Raw genomic sequence first — 15,184 nt, forward strand, 5'->3', positions numbered from 1 at the left:
ACATTTAATCAGATTTTCTTGCCCAGTTTCTGGGTTGGAAACACAAGAAGGAAGTTGTGGTAGTAGAATACCTTATACTTCCTGTGTAGAAGTGCTTGCATATCAAATCAGATTCAGTAGGACAAGCAAATATATCTGCAGGAAGCCCGCTGACAGAGCTGTAATCTGTGTTTTGAGTCTCTAACAAATGAATTTTAAAAAATCTTTGAATATAGTTGGGGGTTTGGTGATGGGACGTTTCCTATCTGAGGATTCCTGTTAAGACACTTTCTGGCACAATAGCATTCCTAGGCAGACTTGTCCAAACACCTGAATGGGCATACATGTCCAAATGCAGGCTGTTTTTAGGCTGAGCACTGTTAATAGATGGGTAATTCTGAGACTTCACAGCATTTGCTGTTGCTTACTGAATAGAAGTCCAGGTTACTCATCTTAGGAGATATGACTTAGTATTTTTTACAGTCGCTCTTTATTTCTAAAATTGTAAAAGTGTGAAATATTGCAGATTTTTTACATGCTTCAGTTACAAGAGAAATGAGGCATGTTATGTATAGACAATGCTCTCTAATTGGAACGGCACAATTAATAAATGAACACTCAGTGTGGTGTGTTGTGTTTGATTCCATGTTTTGCAGGTGGTTATGGTGCAACCGCGTTAAATATGAAGCGGGATCCCCTGAAACTCAAAACCGGCGAGACTGAATTTCCTCTAACCCTTGGTCGAGATGTCTCTGGTGTTGTTATGGAATGTGGACTGGGTGTGTCTTATTTCAAACCTGGAGATGAGGTGATACCACCAATCCCCCCTTTTTTTTTTTTTTGCCAAAATGTATAGTTAAAGTATACTATGATATGTTCAGCTTTCATTCTCCTCTTAATTATTTTTTTAATGCTGTTGCCCTTTTAATGAGGCCTATCTGGCAGTAAATTCCTAGAATACTTTCTTCCCTTCATTTTTTCTCTGAAAAACATGGTCTTTCAGAGACTTACTCCTGCAAGTTAATTTCCCTTCTGTGTTTTAGTTTTGGTCCATTTCAGCAGTAGCAAGAATGGAATTTGTTTGTTTATAAGTGCACAACCAAAGTGCCATTTTGTTTTTAATTGAAGATAGAATTCTAACAAGAAGGGATTTGTTTTTATTTTTCTTGAGTTACTTGGAGTAGGAACTTTGGCTTAACCCAAAGAAGCACTTCATGGGTGCCCACACAAGTACTGATACTGTTTGCTTTCACCTACACCACTTGCTTTCACATTTCACCAGTTTTAGCATAGCAAATCCTGATTCTGCGCCATCCTCATCCCTCTAATCTGGGCTTTTCTGGCATAGGAGTAGTTTGGGGGCGGGGGGGTGTGTGAAAAATTGTCTTGTACACAATGCAATGGTGCAGTTTATTTACATAGCCCTCCTGTCCTTCATTTAGCCAGTTTTGTGATTTTTTTTTTGTGTAATATAAGCTAAAATTGTTTTTTGATATACAATGAAGGCATTCTGTGAATTAGAAAAAAAATGCATTAATGAAAGAAACTTCTGTGTACGTACAATTGTGTGCAAGCTACAAAAATGGATGTTTGTTTTCTGTTTGGTTTTAGGTGTGGGCAGCAATTCCCCCATGGAAACAAGGCACTCTGTCAGAGTTCGTGGTAGCTAGTGGAAATGAGGTAAACTTTCAGAACTGTGGCTAACAAAACCTCAAAAGTTGTAAAGACTGGCATTTTTCTTCTTCAGTATCTAAGTAACTTTATTTCTTAGTGCTTGGATTGATTTGTACTCCAGCTAGTTTTGAAGATGGTTGAAAATGTGCAATACGCAATCTGCAATTCAGTAAAGCTTTTTCAAACATTTCAGTGTCACATAGGAGCTGCTGTGTGACTTAGATATGATTTTATTTCAGGTATCTTTTAAGCCAAAGTGTCTCAGTCACACAGAAGCTGCTGCCTTACCGTATGTTGGTCTCACTGCATGGTCTGCGCTTAAACAAGTGGGAGGACTGAACCAAAGTAATTGTAGTGGGAAAAGGTAAGTAAACAGTTCTGGTGCTAAAACTAAAGTTCTTCATTTTTATATTCATGAGCTGCTTCTGAGACACATCCAGCAGTGATAACAACTGTTACAGCATCACATTCATAAAGATCGACTGTCTGAGGATGATGGATTCTGCCTACACAGCTGCTGAGAGAGTCTTCTTTAGAGGAGGGCTCAGATGAGGTCCCTATATAGAGGTAAAAAATGCCCAGAGTTGTGGATGCCCACACGTCCACAAATGGAAATATTTAAGGCCAGGTTGGGTGGAGCTCTGGGCAACCTGCTCCAGTGAAGGTTGTCCCTGTTCACAGCAGGGCATTTAGAACTAAATTATCTTTGAGGTCCCATCCAACCCAGGCTGTTCTATGATTCTGTCATAATCCAATGTATATATAATGTATGGGCTATATGGAGAATTTGAGGATGTTATCACCAGGAATTTTTAGGGGCTTTGCCTTTTTGCCTGTTAAGATAGCTAGCCAAATGTAATATTGTCTCAGGTATGCTAGCAACTCACAAATAGCCCTCTCAAGGACAGAGATGTGGTTCGCTCACTTCTTGCATGCGTGGGCCATTTGGAACAGACTGGTTTTCCAACTTTTAAGAGAAAAATGAGCAGGTGACTGACTGTTATTTGACCTGCAGGCCAGAACTTTGATGAGGTCAGGAATGCAGACAAGTAAAGGAGAATGTGCAAGAGGAGCAGCCAATCAAATAGAAAAATTGACTTTGTTTATCAGTCTGTTAATCTGACCATGGCAGATGAAGAAAAATGCAGTGAAAGATTGGAGCAAATACCATTTTTCTCCTGATAATTGAAATTTTCAGTGATTTTGACTTTTGGATGTTGGAGTAAATAGATAGCAAGATCTTCAGAATGGGAATAAGGGCAAAAGTGAAACTATAGGAGTTGAAAAATAGTAGTTAAAATTACTATGCTGCATCACAGGTTTAGGTCATAAAGTAATTACTGGGTAGCAGGAGTCTGGATGCCTGACCTTTTCTTGATTGATACTGTGTAATGCAACACATTGCAAAGGACACTAGATCTACTGAAATTCTTCACCCACATCTCTAGAAGACAATCGAGTGAGTGGTTGTTCATGTGCCACAGTGAACTTCAGCATGAAAATACTGAGTAATTGTTTTTTCTAAAGATAAACAATGTTTTGATAAAATGAAATTGCAAAATTTAAAGGAGTTTCAAAGAGACATAATTGAAATTAATTTCCAGCTAGTAATAAAATTCTAGATAAGATCACCTTACTTTTTATTTTTCAGTATTTAGACTTTTTATTATCTTCACTTTCACATGTAATGTTAATAATAATGTAAATAGAATTAACCAAAAGATACACTGATAGACTAGCCTTATTTAAATTGTCTTTCCAATCTTCAGGTAAGTGTTTAAATTGTTAACAGTAAAATTCAAACTGCATTAGTAATTTGTCTTTACATTTAATATTTACTTTCATGTTCCAAATAAATTTTTAATTACTCTGTCAGCAAAAAAACCCATTTTAATATAGTTTAAAAATATTATCTGTCCTATCTATAAATTTTGAACTATAAAACCAGCAGTGAATGACTTATGTGATGGTACCATTTTTTTACTTTCAGTAGTTTTTCCCCTGAAATATTACTTGTAGGAAAGTGTTTAAAATGGATTAGAAGGAGCTGTGCAAAATTATATTCCATGAACTCTTAGGGCAATATTTTAAAAACACTAGAATTTATACAGTGTTTCCTGATTTCTTTATATCATACATCTGGTAAGAAGTTACCTACATATGTGATTCTATATCAGTCTTTTTGTCTCCTGTAGCTTTATGCAAATAGCTATATAGAAGGGTGTATATGCACACAAAAATGTCTTCTTTTGGCAGAGAAGCTGTATTCCTTGATAAAAGCTACTTCACTGGTGCTTTAGTGCAATGTTAAGGCATCTTAAAAGGTGCATGATTTTTCTGTTGGTGTGTGTTGTTCTCTTTGCCTCTTTTAAGGCATTAGCGTGGGCTAACCAGAAATACTTGTTGTTAGTCCAGTGTCTGGCTGTACATTGATGTGACAGATTATCTGCTCCATCTGCACATACTTTCACAGGTTATGTTTTTACAAGTTTCCTGAAGTGTGCTCTCATTGTTTGTGAACCTTCCAACAATTCCAGCAATTCCAGTCGTTTTTCCATAGCTTTTATTCTATACCACTCTAATTAACGTCAACATTCTTGTAGAAGCTTAAATGTTCTTGCTATCCTAAATGCTAAAAATGACTCTGTTGTGTTGAAGTTCTCTCTGGATACCTGGAGCTTCTCATATGTGCCACTGACCTGTTTCAGAAAAAAGGGGATATGCTTGTTCAACATGAGCTGTTAAATATCTTGCTTTCCGTATTCACAAAATGAATGACAAAAACAAACCTGACAGTTTGAGAAGCCATTCAAAGTGCTTACATTGCTATTAAGTAAGTCTTTATGTAAATACAGAGGCAATATCTTATAGTTTCATGTATACTGGGCAGAGATGCTGGATTATTTTAATGTAAGCTACCAAATGTACACTCCTGGTTTACATGGTTACAGTGAAAATTTGAATGGTATAATATACCAAGAAAATATTTTTTTTCAGTGTTTGTGTGTTATTTCATTATTTTATCTGTTGAGAAGTACAAATTGCGTGTAGGTTGTAAAACTTCTTGATACAGTAAACAGTGCTTGATCCAGGAATAAATTTCTTAGGGGCATTTTGTTGATATAATCAAATGAAATACAGTTTTATGTCCAAATAAAGTTGATATATTTAGTCAACAAATACATTAATTTTATAACTCTATAAAATTGATGCATTCATTCAATTTTTATCTTGCATGTAACTCAGTCTCTGAAAGTTTCTAATTGTTTATAATCTGGAGAAAATATTAGTCCTTGATCTGTACACCCACTCCCCATGCTCTGCGTGTTCTGGTGGGGGGCACACGCAGCTGGAGCAGGTCCTGCCTCTCTGATGGTCGTTCCAAGCAGGGCCCAGAGAGATGGGCTAAACTTTGAAATCTCATGGTGTGCTTATCTGGGGAGATCTGCTCCCTAGATTTGAACTGCTGGAGGCCCGTGGGGGGCTTGGTGAATGTTGTGCCTCTGTCAGAAAGGAGAAAATCCTGGGGTACAAATGTTCTTTATGTTCTTTTGGAAGAATTGGTTCTCTTGGATCTCTGTCCAGGTCGGAGGATTTGTTAGTTTGTTCCCTGGTGCACATACTTGTATATTAGTTTACTCCTGAGCTCACCCTTTCAGTGGAAACAGGTAGTTTCTATGATGTGTCTTCTCCTGGCTGTGTTTTCCTGAGGCAGTGCAAACAAAATGTTCCTGATTTGGCACTTGCCACCATCTTTCATTAGGTACTGTCCTAACAGGTCCTGCATTTTACCTGTGTGCCTTGCTGTTGTCAGTGCTGTAAAAATGCTGATGTGTTGAGCTGCTGCACCTGGATCTCCTGTGCAGATGCAGTTTGTCTCAGAAATGTAGAGCTTTCTTGAAGTCACAGTGTGGAGAGAGAGTTCTAATAATTGGAAGGTGTAGTAGAAAATAGCCCATGTAACATAGGAACAAACCAAATCTGGAAAGTTTTCTTACCTGAAGGAATTTCGAGGGCTTTTATTGAAGGGAAAAAAAAAAGAAGTCCTAGCCAAACTGCTCCCCAAACTGAAAATGTTACCTAAATCCTTTGAGCAAATTGTACATTTTAAGATGACAGCTTTCCCCCAAATATGTAGCAGAAGAAATGACCTTTAACTAAGGAGTGAAATTGTAAAGGCGATTTGAAAAGGTTTTTTGAAAGGATTTCATTTTGACTGTCCTTCTTAAGGATAAAAATGGGTTTAGCCCAGTATCTTGAGTGTAGTATTCCAGAGCCTTTTCATGTATACTAAAGTCAAAATATGCATGTTGCTCTGGGCATCTGTCGTTAGAAGCCTGGTTCTGAGGATAAGTACATTTTGGCAGATTTAAAAGCTGCAGGCTTTGTGGTATTGTGGTTTCATATTCTTAATCTGAATTTTGCAGCTTGGATCAGTGAAATGGGAGGGAACAGGATCTGATCACTTACAAAAGGAGCATTCTAAAATGGATAGTGTGACCAAAGCCAAGTCTCTAAAGCTACTTCGAAGAACTTTTGTAAACTGAGACTCCAGATTGTATAGTATAGTTTTGTACTGTAAAAAGCAATTTCCTTCAACATCTTTTAGTGTGAGATTTAAAACAGGAATTTCACCAGCTTCTGAGATTTTTCTGGCAAAAGAAGCTCTGAGAAACATGATGTTCCCCAATCCTATGCCAGAACTTCATCTTGGATCTTCTTTGTGTCTTAGAATTAGCAAATGGATCCAAAGTCAAAGGACTGTTTGCAACGTGAGCTGCAGGGTTTTCTTACTAATTCACTTTCTGATGTGTCGTTATTTAATAAAATATTTGGATGAAATTTTTGAACAGTGATTAGGCTTCTAGCAGTAAAGTCCTCACACAAGTAAACCTGTATTAATTTTTTTGAAATGTACGGTTACCAGTTAAAATGAACTCTCAATTGCTAATGATTTGGCAATATAAGCTTTTTCTTGCTTGCCTGCCATTTTCCACAAGTTGGCACTTACATGGTCTTGTTGAGATGTACTGTAAGGAACCTGAAAAATTCTACTGCTTTTTTTTTTTTTTTTTCCTAAAGAAAAAGACACCTATCTTAATTTAATAGAATTTAAATTTGTTAATGGTGACAGTACTTCACTGTATTTTTTGTCTTTCAGATAAACATTATGCAATATGGGAAAATTATGTTCCATATGTTCTGTAGTTCACCGTCTCCTTAAATAATGTGATACTAAACTACTTTTTCTCTTAGATAAGAACGATTTGTGTAGAATGTTGGTGAATGGGATTTTTTTCTTTAGGAGATATGACAGTAGAGTCTGGGAGACAGAAAGTATTCTTAATTGATTTTTTCCCAAACAAAACAATTGCATCTGGGAAAGTGAGGACAGGTACAGGATTTTTGAATGGTGTAAATGCTACTACCTGACAGCTCCACTTCCTGCATTTCGTAGAAAGCACATATGAGGAAGTCTCTTCGGCTGTGCTGAGATAATGGTTTTGACACAGGACACATGATTAGTAGTGTTACGTCACATTTTTGGCCATCTGAACAGTTAACTGGTCTTGAATAACACTGAATGACAAAACCAATATTTTGCTAAAAATAATTCAGTGTCAGAGATGTGTAAGAAACATTAGAATACATAGTCACTCCAGAGTTTATTAAAAGAACTATTAAATATATTTTAATTTTCTCTTACAGAATATTAATATTAGGAGCTTCAGGAGGAGTTGGTACATTTGCTGTACAGGTAATATTATCCAGCATGCCCAGGATGAATCTTCAAGCGTTTCAGTATGAAGAAAAAAAATAACAGAAGGGAATTGAGAGAGGGAATAGAGGAATAGCAAGCTGCTAATCAGTCTGTCTAATCGAGTTGATTGATATTTCCAAAAGTAAAGTATTTTCAGATCCATTGCTTTCCGTTTGTTATGTTGTATTATTTTAAAGTAGGAAGTGGGGACTTTCAAAGAAAGGAGTTGTGTGTAAGATCACATTTCACAATTTGGGTGCCAGAAATCTCTGATTTGTGTAACTTGAAATACGTAGCCTGTTCTCGTTATCTTTCATTCAGCTCTGTGCTCTGAATATGAACAGAACTTGGTGTATGAGTAGGAACACTGATGGAGAACGTCACCTACCACAACTGCTGTAGCTGGTCAATTGATGTGAGAGGCCATCAGGCTTTTGTGTGCAGTGTCTGTAAAGCACAGAGGCTTAGACTGACATTCCCTCACTGTCTTTGCCCTGCTGCCTTTTTGTCTGTCTGTTCCAGTAGCTCTAAACTTTGGAAAGTCAACATGCTCTTTTGTTGATTCATTAGTTGTGGAACATCTTTTTCATGCTCTCAGCTAATTTGGGAGTTTTGATTCTCATGAGTGTCATCTCATGCCAAAACATCTTTCTCTCAAGATTATAAAAAAATACAGAATTTGGGTGATTGCATCGCTGGGTTGCATCACCATGTTACTAGGCCATATGCACAGTGGTTTTAAAGAGGTTTCCAGCAGAATTTTTCGTGGTATACAATTTGCCTGATCCATGATAAAGCAGGTGACTTTCAGTATGAAAGTCTGACCAGTTACAATTTGGAATGGATCAATCCTGGATGAACTACATTAATTAATCTGGAATCAAGGTAAAAAGTGTTGCTGTGAATGAAAAGATGAGAGGCAAAAAGAGATAAATAACTAGCAAAATCTCTTTACTTTGCTATAGCTTTTGGAGTAGGAGATAACCTGTTACTGTCCCTGTGGTAAATCAGAGATGATTGCTTCTTTTTCTAGTTACTAGTACTTAACCTATTTGCAGTAATATGAAATACTTAAAGGGCATATTTAATAATATTCAATGGTACATGTGGTCCCAGTTTGGTAGATTGGCAACTCTGCCAGTACGGTAGATTGGCAACTTTGCCAGTACCTTGTGGTGTATGTTTAGCTGGTAGATTCAGATGGCAAACTGAGAATCTTATTTTTCATGAGATCTAGTATCTTTCAGTGGCATTAAAAATCCCCCACGTTCTTTCCTTCACACCAACTCCTCCTTCTCCACAACCACCTTAAATATTGATAAATTCTAGCCATTATTTTGTCCATGGGATTTGTGACAAATTATCCCGTATTGGAACAGTCTCCCCACTCCTTATTAAAGGTGCTCATTTGTTATATAAATATAATGAGACTTCAGCTTTTTAAGTTGTTCTTAATATTTCACTAAGTTTTAATCTTTGGACTTCTTTTATATACTTGTTTTTAGCTAATGAAGGCCTGGGATGCTCACGTGACAGCAGTTTGCTCTCATGATGCCGGCGCACTGGTGAAAAAGCTTGGAGCAGATGATGTGATTGATTATAAATCTGGAAATCTGGAAGAGCAGCTTAAAACATTACCCTTGTGAGTGTTATGTTGCTTAATACTGAGATGAAGGAATTTGCAGTCAGACCTTCTGCCTTTTGATTGCTTGACTCTATCAGAACTCCCTCAGTTTCCCCCCCTGTTTCTAAAGCATTATTTTGTAAAGCAGATTCACCTTTTTGAATGCAGTTTGCAAGTGAGTATGCTCAGCACATATTTCATTGTAAGGCTAAGTCAGTTAATTGGGAGACAAGCTCACTTCCATGTGCTTCTCTTCAATAACTGTGATATGAACAGTTTTGTAGCTTCCATCCAAGCATTTTGGAGAATATGCAATGCATGAATAAATTGAAATAAGTCTCTGAAATCCTGGGCAAAGCTGGTAAATATAAAATTGATCTTGTAGAGGAAAGAACTATATCATGAAGAAGCAGTGACTTGCCACTGTGCAACTCAACTGGGCGTAAATTTCTCTTCTGTAACATTGGATACAGCTGCCTCTGAAAAACAATCACATTTATCTTGTCACAGCAGCTATGTTTAAACTAGCCCGGGATTTTTCTCTAGAACAGAAGTATTTTTGGCTTTTGTAATCTGTCCATCTGTTTAGATGTAGTCTACTGTGACGTGTATTTGAATATGGTATTTACACTGCTCTTTTTAGCTAGATGGAGCTAACTTTCTGGGAGGGGAAATAGAAGCTGCTCGATATGTGGGAGAATTTTTACTGGTAACTGTGCTAAGGAGCCATGTGCCCTTTAACTGTAGTGTAATTGTCAGCAGGCCTGAGGGCAGCTGTGAGGGCAGTGACAGTGTCTGTACACCAGGATGGACTTTGCAGTTGGTGCAAAATTTGCCTTTGTACAACACTTTAAATGCTAAACACCCATTTTAGCAAGTGACCCCTTTCTAAGAGACATCAACAACAGTGTCCTAGGGTGCAATTTAATGATGCAACTAGGCTGCTCAGACAGCTCTACTGAGTGGGATGTTCCTTCCCTCCCCTTTGCAGTTGTACTGACTCTTCAGAACCCACAGTCAGCTACTCTTTCCAGGAGCATTAGTTTTCATGATCTTCTCATGTTGGCAGCTGACTGTTACATTAACTGAACTTTAAACATGAAATAACACCCTTGGAACACAGGCAGGAAAACTGTCATTCCAGTGAGATAAATACTTTTCTATTTAATTTACATAAAGTATTTTCCTTCATATTTGTAATTATTTAGATTAGAGATATGTGTACATACATATCTATTACAATCTAGAGATTGCTGGAAATCTACAGATGAAAACGAGAATGAGTTGTGCATTTAACAGAACAGGTGCATAGCTCCCTATTGCCCTGTTCAGCCTTTACAGGCTCACATGCTGGTATAATGAGAAGGAACACTGAAACTGTGGCTTTTTGCTAGAGGCTGCATATATCCATTCCATGGGGGGAAGGTTTTAGATCCTTTGTATTTTTAGGTTCAATGTTAAATAGGTAGATGTGAAGAAAAGAGCTGTCAGGAGAGGTAAAATGGCCCCTAAATAAATAAGGAGGTGGAAAAAAAAACCTTGGAGAAGTGAAGCTGAGAACTGGGTAACAGAAAAGATGTGAGGAAATAAGCATTAGTAGAATAATTTGTTTACGTAATTTTAGCCACTGGAACTGACTTTCGTGTACAGCAACACGAGTATGAGTACAACATGTACAAGAGCTCTTCCTCGTTGAGGGCATGAGTCCAGACTAGTTTTGACATGTACATACTGTATTGTTCAGTGCTAGACCTCAAGACTGTTCCAGTAGTCTCTGTGGGAGGGCTGAAGAGATAGAGCTCTAGAAGGCTTTAAGCAAGTACAGAATGTAGTTGTGCATCTAAGTTTGCTTTTTGGAGTTTAAGTGTACTTTATAAATAGCCTGTGTCTGCTGCACAGTGAATGGGCAATAACCTGTAAATTTAAATCTCATTGTACATTGAGCTGGGACTTTGCTAATGTCTTGGGACTTTCTTGCTGCTGTCTTGGAGGCTGATTGTTTTTGCATTGCAGTGACATGTAAAAATGGGAACTATAGCTGATTTCTGCTATTAATTAGCTAAACTACAGTGAAGTTATTTTTCCCATATCATTATTTTAAACCTATTCTTTATTTGTCTGCAGATTTGATTTTATCCTAGATAATGTTGGTGGATCCACTGAGAAGTGGGCACTAGATCTCTTGAAGAAATGGTCAGGAGCAACGTATGTTACCTTAGTGACACCTTTCCTGATCAATATGGACAAACTTGGAGTGGCTGATGGCATGTTGCAGACAGGAGTCACTGTTGGTTCCAAAACTCTAAAGGTATTTGACAAAATATTTCATATTTTGTAGTACTTTAGTGACTACTTCTGTGGCTTGGATGTCAGTCACAGAGCTCATGGAGAGGCAGCTGTTGCATTGTCCTCACATGTCATGAAGTATACTATGCTTGCTTTCTTTCTTACACTAAAAAAGAAATGTGTTGGGGTGGTGCTGCTGGGTGTATATAGTGGTTTGGGGAGCTTTGAAGTTTGATTCCTTATTGTGCTTTCCATTGTGGCCTTTTCCATATGGCTTCCCTAGTGAGTCCTGCTGACAGCCAGGGTTTCACAGTAAACACAGCAAATCCCTGCCTCACTGAAGTGAGGGCAGTTTTGTTACTTGCTTTAGGCCGGTCAGGCTTTCTCTCAAAACATTGTTCCATGACTGATTCTCTTCATCCTGTTCCAGCACCAGAGAGTAATAAGCGTGGTGGAGGGTGGCTAGAAAGGCTTTCATCTCTTTCATGTTCGTGTGTCTGGATGGTGATACTGATTTTTCTAGTTTTCATAAATGGATCTTAAAACATTCTGCCACTGGCCAGATCAGTGGGGCTTTTTAGAACTTTTCTTTTTCTTCCCTATGCTTGTGTACTTGCTCTCCAAATGAATGCTTTTCAAGCAGTTGCTATGGTATTCCTGCGAAGGCTTGGCTGAATGGGATTTTAAGTCCTGCAGCAGTACTTTCACAAGAAAGCCCTAAGACAAAATGGAAAGACCAAAAGAAATAATGTAGTATTATTTCTCAGTGTGCATGTTTCCATGATGAAGAGGATTCTATGCCATATATAAAAATCATCTCTCTTTGGCAGATGATGGCTTTTATTCCTGTAACAACTTACTCAGAGGAGATGCTCTTGACTTGTGTGTGTGAGACGTTCCCAAAATGCTTTTTGTGTGAGACTTTCCCAAAATGCTTTTCATGTGAGCTGCCATCTGTTGTTGGACAGTGATGACTTTGGCAGATATTATGGTGGAAAATTAAGTCACTGATACTGTGAAGTGGAAGGTTCTAAATGGCACATTGCTGGGTTTATTTCACCCCTTTCCTGAGTGTACGTGAACACATAACACAATTTCTCTCTTATGTAATAAATAATGCTGTTTCTAGCTGCAGAGACAAGGTAATTGTTTTTCTCTACTAGTTGTCTTGTGCAATTGGACACAAAATTCACCCTGATCCTATTGTGGTAACACAACATCCTGGTCTGTATGTTTAATCCACATGCTTAGGTGCCATTTTTTTCAGACACTAGCGTATCTTTTCCTTAAGTTACTTCTTCAGAGATTTTGTCATTAATTTTACTTTCCATTTCAGTTTGCTCTCATGATATTTTAACAGATTTGTGATCTTTCTTGCAGCATCTTCTTAAAGGAGTCCATTATCGGTGGGCATTTTTCATGCCAAGTGGCCCAAGTTTGGATGAAATAGCAGAACTGGTTGATTCTGGAAAGGTATGTCAGAAATGGTTACTTGGGTGTTTGTGCTGAAAGAGATGCTGCTTGGACTAAAAAATGGTGTAGTTGACTATTGGGAAATAAAATGTTATAAGAGTCATGGTAAGGAAAACTAGTGAAAAATGAACTTGTTCCAGTTTCTAACTTCTGCCTTTTACATTGAATTTAGGAGTTCACAATGCTTAAGACTGTTCTGCCTTCTCCCTCTTGAGTGTATATTTTTAAAAACACAAAGCTTACAAAGTTACAAGGACTAATGTCCAGTGATAGTTTATTTTTGCCAGTGGGAATCATTTAATATGGACTCTCTATGAAAATTATGTTTTAAGAGGTCTCACTTGGTTCATTTGAGCGGAATAAACACGGCTGTGTATCTGCATATGCAGAATTGCTTAGCTTGGATGGTTGGGTGTCCTGCCCATAGTGTGTGTAGGAGTAGAATATTCTGGTATTGCATATAATAGATGGTCTCCATTGGTAGAGTGGTGACAAGAATCTTGTGTTTCATTATTTCAGTGCTGCAGAGTATGATCTTGGTGCTAATTCAGCATAGGGACTTGGAATATTGTGAGCATTCATAAGCTTCTGGGGAATCTTAGTGGACTTGGGGGGAAAAACCAAGATAGATTGCAGTCTGCTTTTGTGATCTTCTCAGGTTTATGAGCTTGTTACAAAATATATTGTGGGAGTGCGTCCTATGTTTTGGATTGTGTGGTGATATAGACCCCAGCATGTCCTCTTTTGGAATTTTGGCAATATGAAATTATCCAATGGACAACTGCTGCTAATCTTTTTATGTGGTAGATAAGCAGAAGAGTATGCAGAGTCTGTCATGATGGTTGGTAATTTCAGTATGTGAACTGCCATCTTGTGCTCAAAATTTGTGCTTATTAGTAAAATTTAGATCTCTCAAAGTCTGAGCATTGATCCCCCTTTTTTTGGTATGCAATATGATCCAGAGTTTGGAAAAGAGTAAATAAACTGCTGTTGTACTGAAGACCTGATTGCTTCTGTTTTGCCACCTCAGTGCTGCTGATAAGACTAAAAAGTTCTCTGCTTTGCATTATGTCCAGTGCTGTAGGCACAATACTGTGGTGAAGAAAGAAGCTGTAGAAGGTCCTCATCCAGTGATTGCATTCAGTCACACTGCTAAATTATAAGTGTCTAAGAAAAAGAAATGCCCTTGTCTTTGTTCTTACCATTTGTCCTGTTCTCAGACAGTTGCAATTTGTTTTGTGTTCTGCTCCTACCTTGTATGCAAAACAAATGCAGAATATGCTCATGAAAGCCTCTTGGGAAACAGCTGTTTATGCAATAGAGATAGGGCTTAATCAAAGTGTTCTTTGCTGAATAACCTGGACAGGTGAATTGCAGTGCCCCTTACCATGTACGTCATACATACATGAATGTCCTGATGTACTTCTGGTGGTAAGATGATCATGAGGACAAAGATGTTTGCTTGGTCTTTTATTCTCTGTGCAAAAACAGGTCCTCACGTCAGACTGTTTGTCTGCAGAGTCATTATTCTAGCAGCATTTTACTCCATTTTGTGCAATGTTGTAAACATCTGAGCTGTCATCAGGATTTTATAAGAACCAGTTGTGTTCCATTTAGACAGATATTAATAAGACTATGACCTTTCTTGTTTAGACACAAGAGTTCTCCTAAAAGGACAGACCATCCATTCAGAAGAGTAGGTGTTTGGGAAAAAAAAGGCAGGAGAGAATCACTGGAGAAATTGTACCACAGTTTCCTATAAGTAAGTGAAAATAAATGTTTATGTTTGGATAGGAAAGCGTAAAGGAGAAATAAAAAAAGCACAAAGCAATGAAGCTTTGTGGAAGCCAGCAAATTGAGCTCATGTTGTTGAACTTGTTACCTTTGACTGAATATTTTTGAGTAATGCAGGCTTTTTTTTTTAAATTTTAGTCATTTCTGTTAAAGACATCTTAATTTTGCAATTGTATGAAGTGAGTTAGAGAGCAGTTAGAAAGCTCCTGAAAATGAGAGGCACTTTTTTGGCAATAAATGATATGGGGGGATTAATGTAAGAAATTAAAGAGAGATGATGGTTTAAAGAGATGTTACAGTAAGTGAAGTGTTGAAGAGCATACCTCTGAAACATTTACAGATCATTTTGATTTGACAGTGTTTCTCCTTTCAGTCCTTCTGCACCAACAGAGATCTTCAGTTCTGATGAGTTCATCATCTTCCTTTGTGAAAGTAAAAGGATTCTCAATCCTTCAGTGAAGAAGAATAAGCCATTTTGTTTAAAGTTACTAGGTTTTCACCTGGATGATCTTTGCAGCAAGGAATAGAGATTTGCAAAATGTCGGCTCTGAGGAGGAGTTCTTTTAACAGCCTTTTTAGAATGGGGAAGCAAA

General features: G+C 37.7%; 1 protein-coding gene across 4 annotated transcripts in view; it reads left to right on the forward strand.

Annotated features, from left to right (window-relative positions):
- Window positions 1-15,184, forward strand: part of RTN4IP1 (reticulon 4 interacting protein 1) — a 96,181-nt gene that overhangs the window by 73,024 nt on the left and 7,973 nt on the right. For 3 of the 4 annotated variants that reach the window (XM_066179472.1, XM_066179473.1, XM_066179474.1), the window contains 7 exons: window positions 636-787; window positions 1,591-1,659; window positions 1,893-2,017; window positions 7,363-7,411; window positions 8,920-9,056; window positions 11,163-11,346; window positions 12,705-12,797. In XM_066179472.1, the coding sequence (XP_066035569.1) occupies window positions 662-787; window positions 1,591-1,659; window positions 1,893-2,017; window positions 7,363-7,411; window positions 8,920-9,056; window positions 11,163-11,346; window positions 12,705-12,797 (783 nt within the window). In that variant the 5' untranslated portion in view covers window positions 636-661. Of the gene's footprint in view, window positions 1-635; window positions 788-1,590; window positions 1,660-1,892; window positions 2,018-7,362; window positions 7,412-8,919; window positions 9,057-11,162; window positions 11,347-12,704; window positions 12,798-14,450; window positions 14,888-15,184 lie in introns of those variants that run through there. The other variant, XM_066179471.1, reaches the window with a different exon arrangement.

Source organism: Chamaea fasciata, unplaced genomic scaffold, assembly GCF_029207755.1.
Source record: "Chamaea fasciata isolate MVZ Bird 193981 ecotype frontalis unplaced genomic scaffold, bChaFas1.0.hap1 SCAF_3, whole genome shotgun sequence".
In the NCBI taxonomy this organism is placed as follows: Eukaryota; Metazoa; Chordata; class Aves; order Passeriformes; family Sylviidae; genus Chamaea; species Chamaea fasciata.